General features: G+C 43.9%; 2 protein-coding genes across 2 annotated transcripts; both read right to left on the bottom strand.

The window, feature by feature from the left end:
* Positions 1 to 403: 403 nt before the first annotated feature.
* LOC100843712 (phosphatidylserine decarboxylase proenzyme 1, mitochondrial) lies at positions 404 to 22,704 on the bottom strand. Its single transcript, XM_003558989.4, has 13 exons — positions 22,554 to 22,704; positions 4,167 to 4,386; positions 3,648 to 3,733; positions 3,379 to 3,432; positions 3,230 to 3,295; positions 3,096 to 3,156; positions 2,494 to 2,603; positions 2,148 to 2,398; positions 1,542 to 1,648; positions 1,398 to 1,465; positions 1,205 to 1,282; positions 979 to 1,104; positions 404 to 841 (listed from the first exon to the last, which is right to left on the bottom strand). Exons 1-13 carry the CDS (start codon positions 22,632 to 22,634, stop codon positions 683 to 685), a joined length of 1,467 nt encoding a protein of 488 aa, XP_003559037.3. The 5' UTR covers positions 22,635 to 22,704; the 3' UTR covers positions 404 to 682.
* A 273-nt stretch (positions 22,705 to 22,977) lies between these two features.
* Positions 22,978 to 25,971, bottom strand: LOC100843402 (cell number regulator 6). Its single transcript, XM_003558988.4, has 4 exons — positions 25,779 to 25,971; positions 25,582 to 25,696; positions 23,759 to 24,024; positions 22,978 to 23,476 (listed from the first exon to the last, which is right to left on the bottom strand). The coding sequence occupies exons 1-4, from the start codon at positions 25,887 to 25,889 to the stop codon at positions 23,231 to 23,233; spliced, it is 738 nt and encodes a 245-aa protein (XP_003559036.1). The 5' UTR covers positions 25,890 to 25,971; the 3' UTR covers positions 22,978 to 23,230.
* Between the last annotated feature and the right edge of the window lie 871 nt (positions 25,972 to 26,842).

Here is a 26,842-nt window from a genome sequence, read left to right as displayed (position 1 = left end):
ACTTCTAGCACGAATTGCAAACGCCAAACTTGAAAGAAGAAGAAGAAGAAAAAGGAGGGTAGTCGACCCTAGTACCCATGGAACTAGACCTATGGTCCGACGAGACCGTGTCGTCCTCCATTGCCTTACTGGACAAAGGTTTCTCGAACACAATAACTATTGCTGTGTCTCCATGTTGAATCTTGATATCTAAAAATGTGCTGGGAGATAGAGACATCAAAGCTTGATCTACTTAGAATGCAGCACGCACCGGTGAAAAAAAAAGACAAATCCACACATTAATAGAGTCTGAAATTTTGTCTTACTTTTTTCTGTGTGTGTAATAATGATTTGGATTTGAATTTTTGTGTGATTGTTGACACACATCTTATGAACTCAATTAATTTATTTTTAAAACAAAAAATTAGAAATGCTAACGCGTTGGTACTTGATAGCATAGGTCTCATGTTCTGGACAAATTTTGCCAACTATCTAAGGGTGCAGGTGAAAAATGTTCCTCAGAATTCATATCATGTCATCTCTTTTCTTCACCTTCATCATACTGCTCTCTAAACTACCACCATTCCATTCCATACCCAAAAAAATCACTCCCAACACGAGTTGCAAACGCCCAAACTGGAAACAATAACAAGGGGCTACTCGATCCTACCATGCAACTAACTAGACCGATGCTATGCTAGGATCAGCTCCATCGCCCAATGGCTTCTCCTACCCTGATCCTATCGCCAGCCTTGACGCAGAAACCGAAATCCGACGTGGGCATGCCGTCCTCCATTGCCTTCTTGGACAACGGTGCTTCGAACACGAGGACCACTGTCGACCCCATGTTGAATCCTGCTATCTGCAAAGGTGGTGGGAGGGGGAGACATCAAAACTTTGCTTTTCTTCGGATGCAACATTCGCCAATAATGCATAACAGCTAAAATTACCAAGCATTTTTGTTTTTATATATCAAATTTGGGGCTGTGTTGCGTTTACCTCTTGTCCCTTTTTAACCATCACACCAGTGCCTTCAGGTCCATAAAAGCGCTCATCGGGAGGCTGGGACTGGAGTATCCTTGACCCTGGACTGCTGTTTGTTCTCAACTCCGGTTCGATGAATAGCTGAAAAAGTGAAATGCTTCAAGTCACATATATACATATCCACTTGGTGCATAGATTTGGACTGATCTGGATTTAAATAGATGTCGTGGCGAAGAGATACCTTGATAGATCCAACATTCGTAGCACCAACTGCTGCAACTGCAACAAAACCTTCTTTCCATTGACCTTCAAGTACAACCTATTATTAACAGTGATAGGTTCAGTAAGAACAGTAGTTTCAAAGGAAAAAGAGATATATATATATATATGATTATCTTGTCTGAATTTCTCAAAGAAAGCAAAAGGTAAATTACCCTTTCATTCTCAACATACAGGTTTCTGATAGTCCTCACAGCACGCTCATTTGTCGGGAAAAGATTGCCTATAGACACAATATTTTTGAGATACTCAAGGTCCGACAACACAGGTAACACTACAAAACAGAATACAACGCAAACCTGAGAAATGCCGACGTTTGGAAATACTCCAATCAACAGGAGAGTGAACTCGATGGTAATCACCAGGGTGTAAATAGAGGACACAATAAAAGATCCCTCTCTTTGGGCTGACAAGGAGGGGTTGAAGTTAATACCCACGACTGGTCGAAATACAAGTACATTCAGTAACAAATACTGAGAGGCATTCAACGGTAACACATTAACTTGAATAGACAAAAGGGTGCACCAAAGAAAAATGTCTGAATAGTGGCATCCAAAGTTTCTGTTGGTGGTACGTATAAAATTGACATGTCTAATACTGGTCATAAGCTTGCAGCCTGGAGCAGTATGTGCATCATGTGCAGTTAGATTTCTGTTACAAAACACAGATGCCACGGGGAATCCAACAAGCACAGAACCCATGCCTGTACTAAAAGCTAACTTAAGGTCAAAAAGGTCTACTGAACTCCAAGTAAACCAATCTCATGATATATCAATACATATAAAAATATCAGATCAAAGCATTCTGAAAGGGCTTGTACTAGAGGAGGGGCAGGCATGGTAGTTATAACACTTGCAATGCATAAAATTATTAGACATGTCAATTTTATATCTGAGTATAAATACCTCAGTCGCGTTCGATCCCGTAGTTTAGGTGAAGCCACTGATACTCGCCACCACGATTTCGCATTTGAGCCCTCAGACACGTTTTCTTCTGTTTGCTCTTCAGAAAAATCCTTTTCTGTGGTATCATGAAGCGATGAACTTGCACCAAGAAGAGAAGAAACAGGGTAAGAAAAGCCTTTGACTTGTTCAATCATGGTTCCTGGACCCCTGAGTTGCCCAAGCCGCAAAACTTTACCATCGACAGGACTCACCTAAATGAAACATTGAACACACACACCAGATCAGTGTCAACTCTCGAACCACCACCACATTAGACCAATAGCCATACAGTATAATATCTAGTTACCAGGCAGTTTGGATCTGGATCAATAGGCCTTGATCCTTCTTTAAGACTGCGGATGAAGAATGCCTGTAAAGAAGGATATTCTTCTAGGGGCAGAGCAGATTCTTGCAAATCTACAGTAGAAAATAATCAAAATGGCGCTTGAAACATGGAAAGGAAATTTCTCAAATAAGCGTAGAAAGTATCATGATTTCATACATACTTCCTCCGATCCATATCAATTGTCTCAAATTTGCCCAGATATGGATGTATCTATGCCTAAAAAGCGTCTAGATACATGTAATATTTCGACAACTAATATGGATCGGAGGGAGTAGAATAGATGAGTGAAGAAAACAGATGGTATATGCTACTAAGCACTAGTAGCATATACATATTACAAGCTCAAGCATTTACATATTATTTTTTGAAGAAGTCGTTTTATTGACAATATTATGTACCAAGCATGTTGTGTATTATTCACATTTGAACACACTAATATTGCATGATATATTGAAGTATACAAGCATTATATACTTTAGAAGGCAAGTCAACCAGAGACTGGAAAACTATATTTGCCAAACAAACTGTAGCATAAGAAATCTTCATGGCAGGAGAATACATACTGGAGTGAAATGCTCGAGCCCATGCTTTGTAGATAACAGGACGCATGAACACTGGAACTTCCTACAGAGAAATTATTTTGCTTTAATTAAGCAGGAAAGACTTCAACAGTTTCTATAGGTAAAAGAATACCCACCACTTCCATCAAGGATCCCCATAACCGTGACATCGAACGCAATGGCAGAAGCCTAAAAAATGAAGCCTGCGTATTAAAAATGACATCAATTTGCAGTAATGTGTCAAATTCCAGAAGGAAAAAACAACTAGTTCTAGTAACTATGGTACCTTCAGATCTGGCGAGAATTCTGGCTCAATTCCTTTCTCCTTCCTTTCGACAAGCTAACTCATGAAATAAAGGATGAAAAATGGGTTACACACACATTGAACAAGATGACCCAATTATACCAATATAAAAGTCTAAACAAGTCTAACAAAATGCAGTTGCTATTTATCAGGTCAAACATAAGGTAAACTCCATCCAGCACATAAATAAATATGTCCCATTGTTTTTCTAGTCGTATTGTCGTATTGACAGAGCGTGCATGACAGCTTACCTTTTTGTCATCGTACATACGCTTAGCATGTAGAACACCAAGCATGAGAAGAGCTGCTGCCGAAGCACCAGGTAAAAGGAATTTGCCTGGAAATCATCACGGGAAAGAAAACAAGCACAATGTTACCCGTGACATTGGGATCCTTTGAGAAGACAAAAGAGCAACTGCGGTTAGGTAAGGAAATAAATAAGAATACAGCAAAGAACTCAAGGACTGTACGAATAATATGATTAAGATAGGTTGCTGCGCCCCCATGGCAACATGAGATGAACCCATGAACTAATCAACATGACAGACAAGAGAGAACGTGTGTGTCGCTAACATAAGCAGGATTAAGGTGCTGATACGACTTATGTGCGCAATCAGTAGCAGGCTAGCAGCAGCAGCAGCAGCAATGGGGGTGCTTAGGACGCGTCGGTCTAGTTGAACAGAACTTGCCATAGTTCGCTATTAGTAGCAGAAGCACAGCCGCCGCCGCCGCGCGGCGAACATGAAAAATAAGATAGAGTAGAGAGGTACCTTGGCGGGCGGCGGAGTCGCCGGAGTTGGTGGAGGAGGCGTGGAGGCGGCGGGAGGGAGGGAAGCGCAGGGCAGCCGGGAGCTGCCATGGAGGACGAACCCTAAACCTCCTCATCTCCGTGCAGAGGCGGAGGAGCGCAGTTGCCCCTTTTTTTTTCCTTCTCTTTCGTGTAGAGGAAGAAGAAGAAGGGGAGGAGAAGAAATGCAGGGGTTTTCTTTTCGACAAGTAAATAATGCCTGCAAATTTCATTATGTAAATAAAGTTCATCCACTTGTGAATGAGATTTGGATAGCATTGGTTCAGCGAACAAAGTTCAATAAAATATGTTAGCCCTGGCAATTTCAATCAACAACGCACAATTGCTTTTTCTTGCCATGTGGCATGCTCCCTATGTGGTAAGATATCTTAAAATCCAATCAATGTTTTGGCTACTTTTCTACACCATATTACGAAATAGCTTCACGAGTTGCGAGGAGGTTTAAATAACATGTATAAAAACTTGGGGCAGAAAAATCATGTTTGTGTTAACATATAAGAGCACCCACAGGTCATAGGTAGGTCAAACTGTAGTATCAAATATCAAATTTGCCTTTTGGTTTCGGTTCATGCCACTATGGGGACCGTGCCAGCACCCTCCTGCTCTAGGTGCCACAAATTTCGACGATCAACAAAAAAATTTATGTATAGACAGACACTTCCAACCTCTTCCTACTCGCGCCATGGTGACCTCTTACAGGGTTTCTCTCTGTGCTCATGCTGATTTGTTCTGCCAAGGACTATCTTGTAGATTTGAATAAGAAAAAACGAAGAATAAAAAAAATTCAAACAAGCAGCTAAAAACATTCGACCGAGCAACAATAAAGTTTTTGGATTAAGTAGTTGATGTAGATTAGGATCGTAGGCGCAAATGGGCGCGTCTCCGATGCGGTCCTTCTGTCCCCATGCGGTGCTAGGGGGCGGAGGACCTCGAGGCGCCTATCTACCACTTCATCTGTTACTCCAACCCGCACAGAGCTCCTCACAGTGGGCTACGTTGACCTCGCCCGAGAGGTCGAGCCCAACGAAGGGTGGCTCTCCTCTCGGCGTTGTGGAAAAGGAGTTAGGAAGGAGGGGAAGGAGTTAGCTTGTTAGGGGAACAAGTGGGCCGCTGGAGGAGGGAGGAGGGAGGATCGAGCACGATGACTACACTATAATGAATGGCAATCTTAGCACCAATGCCAAATGATGCAGGGTGGTAAATTCGGAACTTGGCAATAATGACAGTCTTACACTTGACACAATAGCACCAAAAGAGAAGCGTCGTGAAAAAATTGCCCTTACATGTTTTAGACTTTGTTTCAAGGGTTAATTGGATCTATGCCATTCCACCGGTTGGAGATATGACATTACGAAAAGTTGACTTGGAGAAATGCCACTCTATTCATGCCATTTTGTCCAATACCATCACGTATACTGTCTAAATACGTATATACATAGCTCTATACGAGAAGTTTTCTTTTAATCCCAAGTCAAACAGTTCTATTCCTCTTATCCCCAACGCGAGCCTCATATCCCGTCCCCAAACTGTCTCGAGAGCGCGACAAACCCTAGAAAAAGCGGTTTAGGGGTTCATATGTGCCTAGAAATGGCTCATCTTTGGACAGTAGGCTCATAAAAGTAGTTATGATTTTCTGTAACTTTTATAGATTTTTCTGAGAATTTTGGACCAAATTTGAATTTTTTGAACCTTTACGGCGACTGAAAGACTCGAACGTACTGCTGAATGTTATAAATAGAGATATTATGGTAAATACTGTTGTACACGCTGAAATACATGTATTTTATGAACAATTATTGGTCTTATGTGGACAGAATGGCATAGTTAGAGATATAAGAAAGTTAGAATGGCATTTCTTCAAGTCAAGTTTTTGTAATGACATATCTTCAACCGGTAGAATAAAGAGCGGTATAGATCCAATTAACCTTGTTTCAAATCTTAAAACAGAGTGCATGTATGGCGAATACTAGTACATGTAAAAGGTGTTTCTTCGAAATACAGACCATGCCATCTTTCTTTACTCCATGGTACTGCTCTCTGTAAACTATAAGTAGTAACATCATTCCATACCCCACAAAGAATTTCACTTCCAGGACAAATTGCAAACGCCAAAAAAAGTGTAACAAGAAAAGGAGTGGCTAAACCACAGTAGGCTGATTTTTTTCTTCTCAATCTTCGTCGGATTGTTCTGGCATCAAGATTTGTGTCGTCTGTGTTTTCCAGCAGTTTGACTGCGAGTGTACAGCCCGTGGGCTTTTTGTGTTGTTTTCTGTTTTTTCCGGCCCGTATGCCTGATGAGCCCTATTCCTTTCGTTGGGCCTTTTGGTGTCTTATCTTTTTTGCCTGGGCCCTTTCTTTTCACTCTCCTGTCATTTTCCCTGCCCAATGGATTTGGAAGAGTCGAGGCAGATCGCGAGTAAACATCGTCGGCAGCGATCGAGGCAACATCGTCGGCAAGTAAATCCTTGATCTGCAATGGCTTAGCAGTAGTTTCCTGTTAGGTTTTGCTTTCCTGTACATGCTCCTCTGGTAGGGGGTTCTTGTTATGTAGGTCAAGATATAAACCTGGTGCCTGATCTGTTCGTGGGCGGTTGTAGATTAATGTCATAATATGTGCGTGCGTACTCTACTCTTCTGCATAGGGCGGCTGTAGCGTTGATTTGTGCAGTTGGAGATTCCTGTTTGTTGATCTGTTGTCGGACTTGTTGCAGATGTATATGTGTGTTTACCCTTCTTCTTCTTGATCATGGCTAATATGAGAGTGGCAGTGGTGTTTTGCGGTCCTTTTGGGCTATTTGCGATCTTGTTTTGGGAGCAAGCAGCATGGAGCAAATCATGCATGGTCTTACCCTCTCTCCTTTTCTTTCCATGGTTAAATAAGTCATTTTGTGCATTTGTCCAATCATTGTTCGTTTCGAAGCTTATTGTTCCCCCTAGGTTTGTTTTGTGCATTTGTAAGCTTGAAGGGTGGCGTGTACCAATGCAAAATTTTATTCCAACAACCCAGATGTCCCTTGCCTGTAGTCAAATTGTCGTTTGGACATCTTTCACCATCACAATGACGCCTGAGTTTGAAGAATCTATGGTTTTCAAGTTGTGCATTTTTATTCTTTATATGAAAATTACATTTGTTTATTTGTACGTTCAACATGTTCTGGCAGTTTCTGACCTAGCCCTCGGGCGCGTGCAGAGAGAAGGAGAAGCGGTTGGGAGAGGGGACAGAGGTGAAGTGAATTATGGTTTAGTTTTTCTCTCTTGGCCGCACAGGGTGTGTCCATTCCTGGAGATAAGTGAGTTTTTCTTTGTGCTAGTGGTATTGTAGTTCCTGTTAGGGTGTTCCTCTATTTTATTTTATTGCCTTTTAGGTGGGCAGTGTTGATGTTGTTCAGTAATCTTCTAGTTCCTTTTAGGTTGTTCTTGTAGTCCTTCCAGGATTGACGTAGGGCTTCAAGTTATGTTACTTTTCATATGGGCTGCCAATCTAGTCAGATTGATTATAAGCAATAATCTGGTTAATTCCTTCTTTGACCATTAAACAATCTAGAATTGTTCCAGACATTAGTTTCCGTGTATTAATTGACAAGATTTTAACTCCATCCCCTAAATGTATGCATGTCTATAAGAGAGCTGGTTGTTTGGTTGTAGTTTTTGGTCAATAGTGTGAGTTGAAAGTGTTTGTAACTCCATTTTCCAAAAATTTCGAGCACAAAATATATCTATGTGTTTTCCCCGGTGAACTTCAGTGCGCAATGTGTTCTGATCCAAATGGACCTTGTTGGTAGTCAGGCCGCCGTTTGACATGTTTTGCCGGCACAATGATATATGCACTGTTTTGAGAAATATGTGGTATGTGTGATTTTCTAGGATTTTTTGTGCGTACATTGCAATTCAGTCTACAACGCTGCGTTGTGTCATTTCAAGGAGTGTTTGAATGACTCGCTTGAGATTTGTCTGGTTATGTGCGGGCAAAGTGGATTCAAACTTGATGTTTTGTTGATACTAGCTAAATGTCCGTGCTCCGCTACGAAATTAAGAATTTGTATTATGCATGAGTTGTTTAAATATGTGTCACTCATATTTTAAAAAATTCTAATAAATAGGAATTTTGTCAAGTACTCCCTCCGTTCCTAAATACTTGTCGTTGTTTTAGTGCAAACTTGTACTAAAACAGGGACAAGTATTTAGAAACGGAGGGAGTACTGTTTTTGAAAACAACAATTATCTTGAAAGTCATGAAAACCAATCAAGTATAGTCAAAAGATCATGATATGTATAGAATGAGTGGCAATTAGATAATTTCGTATCCATTAAGGGATAGTCTTGTTGGAGTGAACTCGCGAGCACCAATTCAGACCTTTATAAATGTATAAATATAAATATAAAGATAAAGATAAAGATGATTGGGGGTTCGCCAAGTGATGCCTTGTTCACCTCTGGGAGGACTTCACTGAAGCCTACTGTCTTGTTCACGGCAATGTTTTCTGTTGTTTTTGGGTGCATCCTAAACAACTACACTTGTCTATCCACAAGTACTGTCCATGCATCATCAGATGATCAGATAGCAGAGCGGCCTGCATTAACAGCATTTTAACCACTGCATGCTCAAATTTAAGTACATGCTACATGGAAGTTGTAGTTCATCGTGCCTTTACGTGCAACTGCCTACTTTATGCTCGAACGCAAGGCACTCCTCGGTAGTACTCGCCTCTTATGTTTCTAACTGTTTCTTCTATTTGATTGTAGATCTCAGTGGGTGTCCTCCCCAAGTAAAATAGTAAACGAATCAAAGATTCTTTAGTTTCTAATTTCGCATTACTTGTGCAGTGTTTGGTAAGAAAGGTTTAGTTATGTATATTGTTTGGTAAAGATTCGAGATTCCTATAGATCAACATTTCACATTGTCATTTTTGAATCAGATATGCAAACTTTTATACCTAATAATGTCTTTTTACTCCTTTCCCCTTTTCAAGGCGAGGAACGAAATTTCAACAAAAGGGAACAATTGCAAGAAAACATGGGAAAAAAACAGAGGAAGTTAGGTACTTGATGCTTCTTCCATCTAAGTTTCGTTTTGAATATTTCGTCATTCTGTGTGTTTGATCGAGAAATACAGTAGTAGCAAGTGAATAACGCGTCTTAGCTTTGTGATCGGCGCTACTCCGGACGTGTCTATTTCTATTCCTGCTCTTCGCCTCTCAATTTTCTTTTAAAAAAATGAACCAGCTTAGCAATTGGGCTGGAGAATGCGTGTGCGTGTGAGTTTGTGCTTTTTTTTTTTGGAACAGGCAGGAGCACTTTTCATTAAGAAAAAAGCAACAAGTATTTACAGAGGAGTGGTGTTTTAACAAAGCCGGGGGAACACCCAAAACCCCGTACACCGAGCACCTAGTCCGGCTCTAAGACAAGGCTAACGGCATTGAGGCCAAAGGCAACGCCACGCTGGATGATGTCCTCAAAAGTCCTGTGGGCAACCTCGACGTAGGTGAGACGAGAGTGGTTGAAAATGCGGCGGTTGCGTTTCTTCCAGACATTCCACCAGATGTAGATGAGGTGACCACTTGCTCTTCTCCTAACAGTTTTGCCGGTATGGGGAAGGGAGGCATCCCACCACTCGTTAATGGAGTCGAAAGATTCAGCTGGAGCCGTGACCACACCCGTCCAGTGACACACAAGTCTCCGAACCCAAAACCCCGTACACCGAGCACCTAGTCCGGCTCTAAGACAAGGCCAGCGGCATTGAGGTCGAAGGCAACGCCACGCTGAATGATGTCCTCAAAAGTCCTGTGGGCAACCTCGACGTAGGTGAGACGAGAGTGGTTGAAGATGCGGCAGTTGCGTTCCTTCCAAACGTTCCACCAGACGTAGATGAGGTGACACTTGCTCTTCTCCTAATAGTTTTGCCGGTATGGGGAAGGGAGGCATCCCACCACTCGTTAATGGAGTCGAAAGATTCAGCCGGAGCCGTGACCACACCCGTCCAGTGACACACAAGTCTCCGAACCTCTCTAGTGAAAGGACAGTCCTTGCAAAGATGAGTGGCTGTCTCCTGGCCCCCTAAACAGAGCTGACATGTGGGATCGTGGGGCCAACCGCGGATGGCGAGCCTATCAGCAGTGAGAATGCAGTTGTGCAGGAGGAGCCAGGAGAAAACTCTGCATTTTGGCTCCGTGTGTGCCTCCCAGACTTTGGAGGTTAAAAAGCGTGGGTGGGAGCCAACAAACTGGGCCAGGTAAACGGAGCGGCAGGAATAGGCGCCGTCCGTGGTCAAAACCCAGGTGATGGAGTCCGAGCGCTGGGGGTCCAGGACGATGGAGCTGACAATGTTGGCGAGATCGACGAATTCATGCAGCTGTGCGAGGGAGGAGAGCCGGCCAACCGCTCTGATCCAGTTTCCGTCCGTCACTCTTTGCACACCGATCTGTTCTTACGGGATGCAATCTTGAAAAGCTCAGGAGCCCGGCAGCAGAAGGCTCCAGCCCCTGACCAGTTGTCGAGCCAGAACTGAGCCGTGTTACCATCCCCCACCGTGATCCTGGTGGAAGCACGAAACAACGCCATATCTGCACTATCACAGGGTAGACAGGAACCAACCCAAGGCTCGTCAGGCTCGGTCCATTTGAGCCAAGGCCATCGAAGTCTGAGGGCCCTCCCGAAGCGTTCGATGTCCGTGATCCCGAGGCCGCCCAGGGCCTTTGGTCTGCACACCGTCTTCTAGTTGATCAATGCATGACCGCGCCCAGCAGTCTCACTGTCGTCACCCTTCTAGATGAAACCCCTGGAGATGTTGTCGAGCTTTGCGCGGACCCATTTTGGTATGTTGATGACTGAGAGGTGGTAGGTCGCCGTAGAAGTAAGGACCGCCTTGGCGAGCGTCACACGCCCAGTCCGAGAGAGGTTCTTACCCTTCCAACCCTTGAGGCGGCCCCCAACCTCGTCAATGAGGGGCTGGAAGTCGACCTTCCGTAGCCTACGAAAGTGAAGGGGCAATCCAAGATATTTGCCAGGGAAGGAGGCGATCTTAGCCGGAAAGCCCGCGAGAATGTCCGTCAGATTGATCTCCTCGCAACGGATCGGGAAACCAGTTTATGGTTATGCCGTGTGGGATACTTCTGATTCTGATGATGATGAGGAGGAGGACGAAGATGACGAGGTCGTAGCTAACGACGACAAGGCACCCAAAGAAGATGATGGCAGCCATGGTTTCAGTTTTTCCGGTGAATATATTCATGACAAAGATACCGATGAGACCATCATCATTACCCGGCATCTCATAGAGTCAGGTGGGAAGCTACTCATGGTGAGAGTACATAACACCCATGAGTCGACTCGTCAAGTGGACATTTTGGAAGCGGATGCCAGCACAGGTGCATGGTGTTGGGCTCGTTGCATAGGAAACAAAAAATTTCCTACGAGAAGTGCGGAAGAAAACCCAAGAATATATATACTAGATGTATGTAACGAGAGGGATCATGAACACCATACCCTCGTAGACCGCTAAGCGTTACGATCACGAGATCGTTGTTGGTGTAGTGGAACTTTCAATGAGATCAATCTCAGTGCCGAACGGACGGCACCTCCTTGGTATCCACACGTTCAGCTTCACGTTGTCTCCTCCTTCCTCGATCCAGCAAGCGAGAGGGAGAGGTAGACGAGATCCCGGCAGCACGACGGCGTGGTGACTATGGTGAATATTCTCACGGGCAGGGCTACGCCGTGCGCGTGAGAAGAGGAGGAGAGGAGGGCTCAGGGGAGAGAGATCCAACTGAAAGCTTGGGGTGTCTCTCTCCCTTGCCCCCCCTTCTATTTATATAGGGGTAGAGGAGGCGTGGCCGGCCAGGACTATCCCGTGGCCAGGACTCTCCGGCGGCCAGGACTCTCCCGCGGCCAGGACTCTCCTCCTGGCCGCATGGGCCCTGTGGGCTAGCCCCTCGGCCCATTAAGGCCAGGGTGCTCCCTCACAGGCCCATTTAGCCCAGGGATAGGTGGGCCTCAAGGTGGAACCCTCCGGATCCCTCCGGAACCTTCTAGAAGCTTCCCGGTCAAAACCGGGAAATATTCCAAACTTTCCAGAACCCTGAAAACAACTTTCCATATATAAATCTTTATCTTCGGAACATTCCGGAGCTCCTCGTTGCGTCTAGGATCCCATCCAAGACTCCGAATCATAATTCGATATCATCATCATTTATCTCATCTAACCCAAGCAACATGAAACGTTAAGTGTGTGACCCTACGGGTTCGAGAACATGTGGACATGATCAAATATCAATAACCAATAGCGGGACCTGGATGTCCATAATAGTTCCCACATATTCCACGAAGATCTCATCGGTTGAACCACTATGTCGAGGATTCAATTAATCCAGTATCCAATTCTCTTTGTCTCGCGATATATTACTTGCCCGAGATTTGATCGTCGGTATCGCCATACCTAGTTTAATCTCGTTACCGGCAAGTTCTCTTTACTCGTTCCGTAATATAATACCCCCGCAACTAAACACATTAGTCGCATGCTTGCAAGCTCATTAGGATATTATATTACCGAGAGGGCCCAGAGATATCTCTCCGTCACAAGGAGTGACAAATCCCAGTCTTGATCCATACAACCCAACAAGCACCTTCTGAGATACCTGAAAAACACCTTTATGATCACCCAGTTACGAGATGACGGTTGATGCCCACAAAGTATTCTTCCGGTACTAGGGAGTGGCATGATCTCATGGTCTAAAGAAATAATACTTGACATAATAAAACATAAGCAATTTAAACTTAAGTGACACGATCAAAAGCTATGTTTAGGTTTGGATCTGTCCATCACATCATTCTCCTAATGATATGACCTCGTTATTAAATGACAACACATGTCTATGGTTAGAAAACCTTAACCATCTTTAATCAACGAGCTAATCTAGTAGAGGCGTATTAGGGACACGGTATTTGTTTATTTATCCACACATGTATTTGAGTTTTCAATCAATACAATTATAGCATGGGTAATAAACATTTATCAAGAACAATGAAATATGATAATAACAAATTTATTATTACCTCTAGGGCATATTTCCAACAGTCTCCCACTTGCACTAGAGTCAATAATCTAGTTTACACTGTAATAAATCTAACACCCATGGAGTCTTGGTGTTGATCATGTTTTGCTCGTGGAAGAGGTTTAGTCAACGGGTCTGCGACATTCAGATCCGTATGTACTTTGCAAATCTTTATGTCACCATCCTTGACATATTCACGAATAGTGTGAAACCGGCGTTTAATATGCTTGGAATTCTTGTGAGACCTCGGCTCCTTGGCGTTGGCTATGGCACCAGTGTTGTCACAATAGATGTCCATGGGATCCAATGCACTCGGAACCACACCAAGTTCAGATATGAACTCCTTCATCCAAACTCCTTCCTGTGCCGCTTCTGAAGCAGCCATATATTCCGCTTCAGTTGTTGATGCTGCCACAACGCTCTGCTTGGAACTCCTCCAGCTAACTGCACCACCATTCAAAATAAATACGTATCCGGATTGAGACTTAGAGTCATCCGGATCAGTGTCAAAACTAGCATCGACGTAACCCTTTACGACGAGCTGTTCGTCACCTCCATAAACGAGAAACATTTCTTTAGTCCTTTTTAGGTACTTAAGGATATTCTTAACTGCTGTCCAGTGTTCCACTCCTGGATCACTTTGGTACCTGCTAGTCAAACTAACAGCATGACACACGTCTGGTCTAGTACACATCATGGCATACATAATAGAGCCTATCGCTGAGGCATAGGGGATACTATTCATCTTTTCTCTATCTTCTGCCGAAGCTGGACACTGAGTCTTACTCAATATCTTACCTTGCAACATGGGCAAGAACCCTTTCTTTGCTTGATCCATTTTGAACCTTTTCAAAACTTTGTCAAGGTATGTACTTTGTGTAAGTCCTATCAGGCGTCTTGATCTATCTCTATAAATCTTGATGCCTAATATGTAAGCTGCTTCACCAAGGTCTTTCATTGAAAAACTTTTATTCAAATAGCCTTTAACACTTTTAAGAAGTTCTATATCATTCCCAATCAGCAATATGTCATCCACATACAGTATTAGAAATGCTACAGAGCTCCCACTCACTTTCTTGTAAATACAAGCTTCTCCGTGAGTTTGGACAAATCCAAACCCTTTGATCACCTTATCAAAACGGAGATTCCAACTCCGAGATGCTTGCTTCAGCCCATAAATGGAACGCTGAAGTTTGCATACCTTATTAGCATCCTTAGGATCGACAAAACCTTTGGGCTGAACCATGTATAACTCTTCCTCAATGTGACCATTAAGGAACGCGGTTTTGACATCCATCTGCCAGATTTCGTAATCGAAAAATGCAGCAATTGCTAACATAATCCGAACAGACTTTAGCATCGCTACGGGTGAGAAAGTCTCATCGTAGTCAACTCCTTGAATTTGTCGAAAACCTTTTGCGACAAGTCGAGCTTTATAGACGGTAACATTTCCATCAGCATCTGTTTTCTTCTTGAAAATCCATTTGTTCTCAACGGCCTTTCGGTCATTCGGTAAGTCTACCAAAGTCCATACTTGGTTTTCATACATGGATCCCATTTCGGATTTCATGGCTTCTAACCATTTTTCAGAGTCTGGGCTCATCATCGCTTCCTCATAATTCGCAGGTTCATCGTTGTCCAACAACATGACATTCATGACACGAACATTGTACCACTCAGGAGTATTACGTGTTCTCGTCGACCTGCGAAGTTCAGTAGTTGTCTCATTCAAAACTTCATGATCATTATCATTAGCTTCCTCTCTAGCTGATGCAGGATGCACGGGAACAGTTTCTGGTGCTGCGCTACACTCAAATTCGAGAGAAGGTTCAATAACCTCATCGAGCTCTACCTTCCTCCCACTCACTTCTTTCGAGAGAAACTCCTTCTCTAGAAAGGACCCGTTCTTAGCGACAAACACTTTTCCTTCGGATCTGTGATAGAAGGTGTACCCAATTGTTTCTTTAGGGTATCCTATGAAGACGCATTTTTCCGACTTGGGTTCGAGCTTATCAGGTTGTAGCCTTTTTACATAAGCTTCGCATCCCCAAACTTTAAGAAAGGACAGCTTAGGTTTCTTGCCAAACCATAATTCATACGGTGTCGTTTCAACGGATTTAGATGGTGCCCTATTTAAAGTGAATGCGGCTGTCTCTAATGCATAACCCCAAAACGACAGTGGCAAATCAGTAAGAGACATCATAGACCGTACCATATCCAATAAAGTACGATTACGACGTTCGGACACACCATTGCGTTGTGGTGTTCCAGGCGGCGTAAGTTGTGAAACAATTCCACATTGTCTTAAATGCGTGCCAAACTCGTAACTCAAATATTCACCTCCACGATCCGATCGTAGAAATTTAATTTTCTTGTTACGATGATTCTCCACTTCATTCTGAAATTCCTTGAATTTTTCAAATGTCTCAGACTTGTTTTTCATTAAGTAAATATACCCATATCTACTCAAGTCATCTGTGAAGGTTAGGAAGTAACGATATCCACCGCACGTTGTAACACTCATTGGTCCGCACACATCAGTATGTATGATCTCCAACAAGTCACTGGCCCGTTCCATTATGCCTGAAAACGGGGTTCTAGTCATCTTACCCATGAGGCATGGTTCACATGTATCAAATGATTCAAAATCAAGTGATTCAAGTAGTCCATCTGAATGGAGTTTCTTCATGCGTTTTATACCAATATGACCTAGACGGCAGGGCCACAAATATGTTGAACTATCATTATCCACTTTGCACCTTTTGGCATTAACATTATGAATATGTGTGTCACTACTATCGAGACTTAATAGAAATAAACCATTCACAAGTGGTGCATGACCATAAAAGATATTACTCATATAAATCGAACAACCATTATTCTCTGATTTAAATGAATAACCGTCTTGCATTAAACAAGATCCTGATATAATGTTCATGCTCAACGCAGGCACCAAATAACAATTACTAAGGTTTAAAACTAATCCCGAAGATAAATGTAGAGGGAGCGTGCCGACGGCGATCACATCAACTTTTGATCCATTCCCGACGCGCATAGTCACCTCATTTCTTGCTAGTCTTCGTTTATTCTGTAGCTCCTGTTTCGAGTTACAAATGTGAGCAACTGAACCAGTATCAAATACCCAGGTGCTACTACGAGTACTAGTAAGGTACACATCAATAACATGTATATCAAATATACCTTTGACATTGCCAGCCTTCTTATCTGCCAAGTACTTGGGGCAGTTACGCTTCCAGTGGCCAGTCCCCTTGCAGTAGAAGCACTCAGTATCCGGCTTAGGTCCAGATTTGGGCTTCTTCGCGGGAGTGGCAACAGTTTTGCCACCCTTCTTGAAATTTCCCTTCTTACCCTTTGCCTTCTTGAAACTGGTGGTCTTATTGACCATCAACACTTGATGCTCCTTTTTGATTTCCACCTCCGCGGTTTTTAACATCGCGAGGAGCTGAGGAAGTGTCCTATCCATCCCTTGCATATTGTAGTTCACCACAAAACTTTTATAGCTAGGTGGTAGTGACTGAAGAACCCGGTCAATGCCTAATTCATTAGGAATCTCAATTCCCAGTTGTCTCAGGCGGTCGGCGTACCCAGACATTCTGAGCATGTGCTCGCTAACGGAGCTGTTCTCCTCCATCTTGCAGTTAAAGAACCTTTCGGAGGCATCATACCTCTCCGCACGGGCTTGGGTCTGAAGTAAAGTATTCAGTTCCCCAATCATAGCATATGCCGAGTGGTGCTCAAAACGCTTTTGGAGCTCAGGTTCCATACCAAGCAAGAGGCCGCACCTAACTACATTGTGGTCCTCAGATTGAGTCAGCCAAACGTTCGTAACGTCAGCAGACTCAGTTGCTGCGGGTTCTGCACCAAGTGCTGCATCAAAAACATAAGCCTTTTTGGCAGCTTCGAGGATAATCCTCACATTTCGGAACCAGTCCGTAAAGTTGCTTCCATTGGACTTCAGTTTATCTTTCTCTAGGAGAGTATTCATATTGAACGTAGTACGAGCCATTGATCTACAGCATATTTGCAAAGGCAATTAGACTAAGTTCATGATAATAAGTTCAAGCTAATCAAATTACTAATGAACTCCCACTAAAATCAACATCCCTCGGGTTGTTTAGTGACACATGATCCAAATCCACTACACCAAGTCCGATCATCACGTGAGATGGAGTAGCTTCAATGGTAAACATCAGCATGTTGATCACATCATTCATATGACTCATGTTTAACCTTTCGGTTCCTTGTGTTCCGAGGCCATGTCTGTACATGCTAGGCTCGTCAAGTTAACCAAAGTATTCCTGCATGTGTAAAACTGGCTTACACCCGTTGTATGCGAACGTAGAGTTTATAACACCCGATCATCACGTGGTGCTTCAAAACGACGAACTTTTGCAACGGTGCATACTAAGGGAGAACACATTATTATCTTGATATTAACAATGAGGGATCATCTTATAATGCTACCGTCAACTAAGCAAAATAAGATGCATAAAAGGGATAAACATCACATGCATAAATAATGTGACATGATATGGCCTTCTCTTCGTGTGCCTTTGATCTCCATCTCCAAAGCACGGGCATGATCTCCATCATCACCAGCATGGCGCCTAGGTCCTCGGGCGTCATGTATAGTTGCCTCCACCAACTATTGCTACTACGACTATTGCTACTACTAGCGATAAAGTAAAGCAATTACATGGCGATTAAATCATTGACACGAAGGTCATACAATAATTAATGAGACAACCATACGGCTCCTGCCGGTTGCCAAACTCATCGACATGCAAGTCGTGAAATATTACAAAACATGATCATCTCATACATCAAATATATTATATCATATCTCGGCCATACCACATCACATGCCCCTGCAAAAACAAGTTAGACGCTTCTACTTTGTTGTTGCATGTTTTACGTGGCTTTAGGGGCTGCACTAAAAGAACCGTTCTTACTTACGCAAAAGCCACAACGGTGATATACAAATTGCTTATTAACCATATAGGCCTCCCATTGCAAATCAGATTTCAACTATAGTGGGAGAGACAGACACCCGCGAGCCGCCTTATGCAATACAAGTTGCATGTTAATTGCGGAACCGGTCTCTTGTGCGAAGACAAGTAAGGTTGGTCCGAGCCGCTTCATCCCACTATCCCGCAAAATCCAATAGTGCACAAAGGAGGTAGCAATATGAACATCAACGCCCACAACTAAATTGTGTTCTACTCGTACAAAACATCTACACATAGATCTAGCTCTGATACCACTGTTGGGCTCGTTGCATAGGAAACAAAAAAATTCCTACGAGAAGTGCGGAAGAAAACCCAAGAATATATATACTAGATGTATGTAACGAGAGGGATCATGAACACCATACCCTCGTAGACCGCTAAGCGTTACGATCACGAGATCGTTGTTGGTGTAGTGGAACTTTCAATGAGATCAATCTCAGTGCCGAACGGACGGCACCTCCTTGGTATCCACACGTTCAGCTTCACGTTGTCTCCTCCTTCCTCGATCCAGCAAGCGAGAGGGAGAGGTAGACGAGATCCCGGCAGCACGACGGCGTGGTGACTATGGTGAATATTCTCACGGGCAGGGCTACGCCGTGCGCGTGAGAAGAGGAGGAGAGGAGGGCTCAGGGGAGAGAGATCCAACTGAAAGCTTGGGGTGTCTCTCTCCCTTGCCCCCCCTTCTATTTATATAGGGGTAGAGGAGGCGTGGCCGGCCAGGACTATCCCGTGGCCAGGACTCTCCGGCGGCCAGGACTCTCATGCGGCCAGGACTCTCCCGCGGCCAGGACTCTCCTCCTGGCCGCATGGGCCCTGTGGGCTAGCCCCTCGGCCCATTAAGGCCAGGGTGCTCCCTCACAGGCCCATTTAGCCCAGGGATAGGTGGGCCTCAAGGTGGAACCCTCCGGATCCCTCCGGAACCTTCTAGAAGCTTCCCGGTCAAAACCGGAAAATATTCCAAACTTTCCAGAACCCTGAAAACAACTTTCCATATATAAATCTTTATCTTCGGAACATTCCGGAGCTCCTCGTTGCGTCTAGGATCCCATCCAAGACTCCGAATCATAATTCGATATCATCATCATTTATCTCATCTAACCCAAGCAACATGAAACGTTAAGTGTGTGACCCTACGGGTTCGAGAACATGTGGACATGATCAAATATCAATAACCAATAGCGGGACCTGGATGTCCATAATAGTTCCCACATATTCCACGAAGATCTCATCGGTTGAACCACTATGTCGAGGATTCAATTAATCCAGTATCCAATTCTCTTTGTCTCGCGATATATTACTTGCCCGAGATTTGATCGTCGGTATCGCCATACCTAGTTTAATCTCGTTACCGGCAAGTTCTCTTTACTCGTTTCGTAATATAATACCCCCCGCAACTAAACACATTAGTCGCATGCTTGCAAGCTCATTAGGATATTATATTACCGAGAGGGCCCAGAGATATCTCTCCGTCACAAGGAGTGACAAATCCCAGTCTTGATCCATACAACCCAACAAGCTGTTGGAAATATGCCCTAGAGGCAATAATAAATTTGTTATTATCATATTTCATTGTTCTTGATAAATGTTTATTGCCCATGCTATAATTGTATTGATTGGAAACTCAAATACATGTGTGGATAAATAAACAAATACCGTGTCCCTAATACGCCTCTACTAGATTAGCTCGTTGATTAAAGATGGTTAAGGTTTCCTAACCATAGACATGTGTTGTCATTTAATAACGAGGTCATATCATTAGGAGAATGATGTGATGGACAGACCCAAAACTAAACATAGCTTTTGATCGTGTCACTTAAGTTTAAGTTGCTTATGTTTTATTATGTCAAGTATTATTTCTTTAGACCATGAGATCATGCCACTCCCTAGTACCGGAAGAATACTTTGTGGGCATCAACCGTCATCTCGTAACTGGGTGATCATAAAGGTGTTTTTCAGGTATCCCAGAAGGTGCTTGTTGGGTTGTATGGATCAAGACTGGGATTTGTCACTCCTTGTGACGGAGAGATATCTCTGGGCCCTCTCGGTAATATAACATCCTAATGAGCTTGCAAGCATGCGACTAATGTGTTTAGTTGCGGGGGTATTATATTACGGAACGAGTAAAGAGAACTTGCCGGTAACGAGATTAAACTAGGTATGGCGATACCGACGATCAAATCTCGGGCAAGTAATATATCGCGAGACAAAGAGAATTGGATACTGGATTAATTGAATCCTCGACATAGTGGTTCAACCGATGAGATCTTCGTGGAATATGTGGGAACTATTATGGACATCCAGGTCCCGCTATTGGTTATTGATATTTGATCATGTCCACATGTTCTCGAACCCGTAGGGTCACACACTTAACGTTTCATGTTGCTTGGGTTAGATGAGATAAATGATGATGATATTAATTATGATTCGGAGTCTTGGATGGGATCCTAGACGCAACGAGGAGCTCCGGAATGTTCCGGAGATAAAGATTTATATATGGAAAGTTGTTTTCAGGGTTCTGAAAAGTTTGGAATATTTCCCGGTTTTGACCGGGAAGCTTCTAGAAGGTTCCGGAGGGATCCGGAGGGTTCCACCTTGAGGCCCACCTATCCCTGGGCTAAATGGGCCTGTGAGGGAGCACCCTGGCCTTAATGGGCCGAGGGGCTAGCCCACAGGGCCCATGCGGCCAGGAGGAGAGTCCTGGCCGCGGGAGAGTCCTGGCCGCCGGAGAGTCCTGGCCGCGGGATAGTCCTGGCCGGCCACGCCTCCTCTACCCCTATATAAATAGAAGGGGGGGCAAGGGAGAGAGACACCCCAAGCTTTCAGTTGGATCTCTCTCTCCCCTGAGCCCTCCTCTCCTCCTCTTCTCACGCGCACGGCGTAGCCCTGCCCGTGAGAATATTCACCATAGTCACCACGCCGTCGTGCTGCCGGGATCTCGTCTACCTCTCCCTCTCGCTTGCTGGATCGAGGAAGGAGGAGATAACGTGAAGCTGAACGTGTGGATACCAAGGAGGTGCTGTCCGTTCGGCACTGAGATTGATCTCATTGAAAGTTCCACTACACCAACAACGATCTCGTGATCGTAACGCTTAGCGGTCTACGAGGGTATGGTGTTCATGATCCCTCTCGTTACATACATCTAGTATATATATTCTTGGGTTTCTTCCGCACTTCTCGTAGGAAAAATTTTGTTTCCTATGCAACGAACCCAACACAAGCACCTTCTGAGATACCTGAAAAACACCTTTATGATCACCCAGTTACGAGATGACGGTTGATGCCCACAAAGTATTCTTCCGGTACTAGGGAGTGGCATGATCTCATGGTCTAAAGAAATAATACTTGACATAATAAAACATAAGCAACTTAAACTTAAGTGACACGATCAAAAGCTATGTTTAGGTTTGGGTCTGTCCATCACATCATTCTCCTAATGATATGACCTCGTTATTAAATGACAACACATGTCTATGGTTAGAAAACCTTAACCATCTTTAATCAACGAGCTAATCTAGTAGAGGCGTATTAGGGACACGGTATTTGTTTATTTATCCACACATGTATTTGAGTTTTCAATAAATACAATTATAGCATGGGTAATAAACATTTATCAAGAACAATGAAATATGATAATAACAAATTTATTATTACCTCTAGGGCATATTTCCAACACATGGGTGCCATTGCCTGCCGGGAGTGGGCTAGGCCGGGCTCTCTTCATCAGCACGTGCTTCTCCAAGTGTGTTTCTGCACCCTGCGGAGAGGTGGAGGAGGGTGTCATTTATGATCTTGACACGGGCCAAGTGTTTGACATCAAGTCTCAAATTTCTCGTGCCACACGTTTCTGTACGCCTTGTCGAGGCTTACCCTCGCAAGAAACATCTATAACTAGATATTCATTATTTTCATAATTCTTTAGTTTTCTACCAACACATCATGTATTACTGAACAGAAGAAGCATTACATACATATGTTTCTTTTAGCTAGCCAAATTTAAATATATTGTTGAAATAATGGAGAGTGCGTTGTGGATGCCAACTGGCAAGAAAATACTGTTTCCTAAATACGCCATCTTCAATTCTTATGTGAAATCCGGCCTGCTGTCTGGAAATGGTGGGGTGGGCATGCATCATCGTGCTCTTTCAGATGCACAACAGCAATAACAGCTTAAGTACCAAGCATTTTACGAACGTCCTAACCGGACAAAACTGGGCTGCATTTACCATCACACCAGTGCTGAGAGTGAAGTATCCTTGACCCTGGACTGTTCAATGAATAGCTGGAAAGGTAGATTCTTCTGATGAATAACAGCAGAAAATCGGGCTGCTTAGGACGCGTCGCTGGTAGCAGCATCACAGCGCGGAGAACATGAAAAACAAGCAGATAGGTAGCTTGGCGGGCTGCGGAGTTGGTGGATGAAGGGCAGCTGCCATCAAGGACGAACCCTAAACGGCTAAACCTCCTCATCTCGGTGCAAAGGCAGATGAGTGCAAGTCCCTTGCCTTCACTTCCGTGCAGAGGAAGGAGAAGAGGAGGGTGAGAAATACAGTTTTTTTTGTTGTTGTTGTAAAGAATGCACTATTGTACGTAGTAGATAGCATGAATTGGTTTAGCAGAGAGGCAAATGGTACCTGCAAACTCATTATGTAATTAAAATCCATGCAGTTCTAAATGAACTTTAGATAGCATGAGTCGGTTCAGCAGGCAAGTTTACTACATAGATTAGGCCTGACGTTTTCAATCAACAATGCACAGCTCCTATTTTCTTGTTTGTGCACATGTATAAAATTCTTCGGCAGATAAGACCTCTTTGTGTTAACATATAATGGTTCCACATGACACGAGAATATCATCCATCGATCAGCACCACCAACATATAGCAGTCTCATGCCTCACTCACTCAACTAGGTATCATCAATCAAAATTCCCTTTTTATTTCTTTGGTTGGCCTACAAAGGTATGACCTCCACGTCATCATGATCCTTCTTAGACGCCTCAAGCTCAGCCTGGTTGGGTGCCCCGTTCTCCGGGGCACGGTTCTCTGCCGCGGTCATCTCTTGCACCGGAGGTGGATTGACGACAGTCATCGGCACGGCGCTGTGGTCTGCAAGGCGGCCCCTCCTTTCGCGGTGCTCCTGGCAGTTTGCGCACCAGTGCAGGCAGCAATGGACCATGCAAGGGTCGCATGGGGAATTCTGGTTGAAACAGAATAATTAGTTAACACAGAAGTGCAGGCAAACTACACATCAGAGTAGCAAATTTAGACACCAATATACAAGAAGACCAAACATAATGTAATATGATGAACAGATTTAGCATGCTGGTGTAACTTGGGGAGCTCTGGCCATCTGGGGATAACCTTACGCACAAAAAGAGGATATACAAGACTGGAAGCATGAAAGACTTCGATATGAGTAAATTGATGCATGAGTATGTGACACAGAAAAGAATGCAGCGAAGGGATTTCAGAATTTCACCTTGAGATGATATCGCTTCTGGAGTTCTTGACGGAAAATGCCAGTATATGTACCACACAGCCACCAGGTAAACATCAAACCTTCTCCAATAAGAAACGACGATCTTGGATCAACACCGTGAAATATTGCTGTGAGAATTGCAAGCGCAATCCCTCCTTCCACAAAGACAGCATGGCAAACACAAGGTGTCGTCCAAGGGATATCCTCTCTAAGGGCTTCAACATTGCGCCCAAACAGCACGCAAGGACAGAACAATCCAGTGCGACCTGACATGACGAGAATGTGCAGTTTGACAGTTAGATATTATTCCATTAGAAAGCTTTCTCTGGACAGAAAATTAGATATAGCCATTGTCCAAAGGGAAACGATGACGAATGAAGAGCAAAGCCACAAACAGCAAGTTTATCATCAAAACTGAGCTTTCAATGTTTCATAAGCAGGATGGGTATGAAGCCACTAGGAACTACTCTCAAGTCAATGTATATTAGACAGCTAGATAATGACTCGGTTAAGAATTAAGTAAATGGCCAATTAATGAACTAAGAAATGCAAATCTTAGCAGAAGCGAATAAAAAAGTTAAAAGAAGCAAGTCAATAATATAGTGCCTCTCTTGCTCAGCCTAAGATATTTCCATTAGCTTTGTTTATGTTCAAGGTGGGTGTGAACATGTCAACACATACAAGGATACGCCAGTAAGAGTACGGCAGGTAATAAAAAGCGCCAGAGGAGCACAAGAATAGAAGTCCAAAAACTGGGACAAAAATATAATTCACATTCAACACTAGGCATGGATTTAACTCGGACTTCGTATTATGGTGCAGAAATCCAAGAAACAGAGTAAACTAGCCTAGTGGTGAAGAGATAGTCAGGCAGCTGCAGAGGATAATGTTAGACATAGAAGAGGGAAAAACTGGAATCTAACATTCTTTCCATGATTTATCACAGCTACCATTGTTCTTATTCACATTCCTTCTCGACACGCAAGGAAAGTGTGAAGCAGGACTGCAGGAGTTCAAACGTTATATCGAACACATGAAGAGGATGTCCATATTAGACAAGTGGAGGTAACAGAACTTGGAAGTTCTCCCATGCTCATTTGACAAATAAACTAAGAATAAGTATGTTATCTTGATTCCATGTAAATGGAAATAGAGAGGGTTACTCTGAAAATTATCATGTCCAACCAGAATACCCACGTGAAGCTGTCGACAAATTTGGTATATCTGGTACCAACCACTGGCATCACTTCATTGATTCATTGCCTTGCAAAACCGTCGCGCACTCACGCACGGAAGCATTTCAGCGCTGTTAAATAGCCCTAATTGCAGCGCTACAGCCAACCCAAAAGTGAGTAGCCCTAATTTCAGCGCTATTAACGACTAGCCACACAAGGCAAACCTTGATTATAAAATGGGGAGGGGATGGATTACAGCCAATCCCTGTTTCGATCTAATAACAGCAGCATGTCGAAATTACAGCGTCACCCAGACAGCACAAAACGAAGGATGATACAATACAAGCAAGCAATGCAACTGTAAATATTTCTGCACAAAACGAAGGATGATACAATACAAGCAAGCAATTACAGCCAATCCCTGTTTCCCACTGAACTCACATCATCCATCGAGATCCGAGCCGGGTCTCCATTCTAAGACTGTCGAACTGTTGCAAATATTTCTGCACAAGGCCTCCAACATGAGGCACGGGGCAGACCCAGATCGATGGGGTGGCAGGAGGTGCAGACAAACCCCAGGAATGAATTCAAAATAGCGTTGACTTCGGAGGAACGAAGTGGGAGAAGGGAGGTGATGATGATACATACAGGTCTCTGGGTCGTCGGTGCATCCGAAGATCCCAGTGGTCCAGGGCTCGTCGGCGGGCGGCTCGTAGCTCTCCGGGAGGACCTGGCCGCACTCATTGCACCTCCTGCCCTCGAGCTGCGCACGGCGGGGAACAGTCAGGGCTTGAGATAGGATCGGGGAGGGGGGAAATCGCGTGCGAGGGTGAGAAGAAGGAAACCTGTGGGACGTGGACGGGCTGGTTGAGCTCGCCGGGGCGGATGTCCTCGGTGGGGGCGTCCTGGTCCTTGGTGAGCTTGACGTAGCGAGACGGGTGGCTCTCCTCCGCCATTGCGAGTTGCCGGCGGCGACGACGACCGACTCCAAAACTGGCACCGCCAGATCTGAACTGGATGACTCGAGGAAACGCGCTTGCCTTGCTTTGTCGGCTTTTTGAGTCGGGTCGGGTAACTTCGGGAGTTCGGGTTCGGGCGGCTAAAAAGGAAAATGATTTTTCATTTTGCGAGGATTCTGAATTACTGTACATGTGTTTAGACGCATTTTATTAATAGATACGTTCATTTTTAAGATAAATTTAAGACAAAAATTATGAAATGGAGGGAGTAGTAATTAGCAAATGAGAAATCGTGCAGTGCCCTTTACATCAAAAATGAAACATATCCACACATTCACGACGACCCTTGAGTGGGTAAAAACTAAAAAGTTTGTTGTCCGAAAATTAAAAAGAAAAAACCCAGTACAAATTGGACTTCTCTCGATCCAATGGTGCGTTGATTTAGCGGGAATACTAAAGTTTAAGCACATGCAATGTGAAGCCGCTGTAATTTACAACTTTATGGACATGTGTCAGGATTTCTATATTTTCTTTGCTAATGGATTGTGAAGAACCCTTGGCATAAACAAGTGTTCTTGACCAAAACATGACACGACATGCTATTTTTCATGTCTGCACATATGTTGTGGTTGGTTTTTTTGCTAAACCACCAGCTCCGGAGGAAAGAGCCATGTTACTGCTCCACGAGACGTATAGAAACGTTGCATCTTTCGAAATTTCATGTCATACACCTCGCCTGTATCGATATCATATATCACGTCCTCTCTTACCTCTCCGCAAGGTGCGGGGACACACTTGGAGAAATTCATACTGATAAAGAGGGCACACCCATTGCCGACTGGTACCGGTACCCACGCGCCTGTGCTAGCGTCCGCCGCCAAGACTTCCACGTGATGAGTGTGGCCATCAACGTAGCCGGGAGGTTTTACTCGTCTATGTTGTCTCACCAT

Source organism: Brachypodium distachyon, chromosome 1, assembly GCF_000005505.3.
Source record: "Brachypodium distachyon strain Bd21 chromosome 1, Brachypodium_distachyon_v3.0, whole genome shotgun sequence".
Classification (NCBI taxonomy): Eukaryota; Viridiplantae; Streptophyta; class Magnoliopsida; order Poales; family Poaceae; genus Brachypodium; species Brachypodium distachyon.
The sequence above is the reverse complement of the archived record's forward strand: the minus strand, read 5'-3'. Positions and strand labels throughout refer to the sequence as shown.

What these genes read in the sequence shown, in the direction of transcription:
- LOC100843712 (XM_003558989.4), bottom strand. Translation starts at nt 22,634, where the DNA reads ATGCTGCTACCAGCGACGCGTCCTAAGCAGCCCGATTTTCTGCTGTTA. An exon ending in TCTACCTTTCCAGCTATTCA is followed by an intron (nt 4,387 to 22,553) that starts TTGAACAGTCCA and finishes ATTTACTTGTCG; the next exon opens with AAAAGAAAACCCCTGCATTT. An exon ending in CGGGATCGAACGCGACTGAG is followed by an intron (nt 1,649 to 2,147) that starts GTATTTATACTC and finishes CCTCCTTGTCAG; the next exon opens with CCCAAAGAGAGGGATCTTTT.
- LOC100843402 (XM_003558988.4), bottom strand. Translation starts at nt 25,889, where the DNA reads ATGGCGGAGGAGAGCCACCCGTCTCGCTACGTCAAGCTCACCAAGGAC. An exon ending in AGCCCGTCCACGTCCCACAG is followed by an intron (nt 25,697 to 25,778) that starts GTTTCCTTCTTC and finishes CGCCGTGCGCAG; the next exon opens with CTCGAGGGCAGGAGGTGCAA. An exon ending in AGAAGCGATATCATCTCAAG is followed by an intron (nt 23,477 to 23,758) that starts GTGAAATTCTGA and finishes TGTTTCAACCAG; the next exon opens with AATTCCCCATGCGACCCTTG.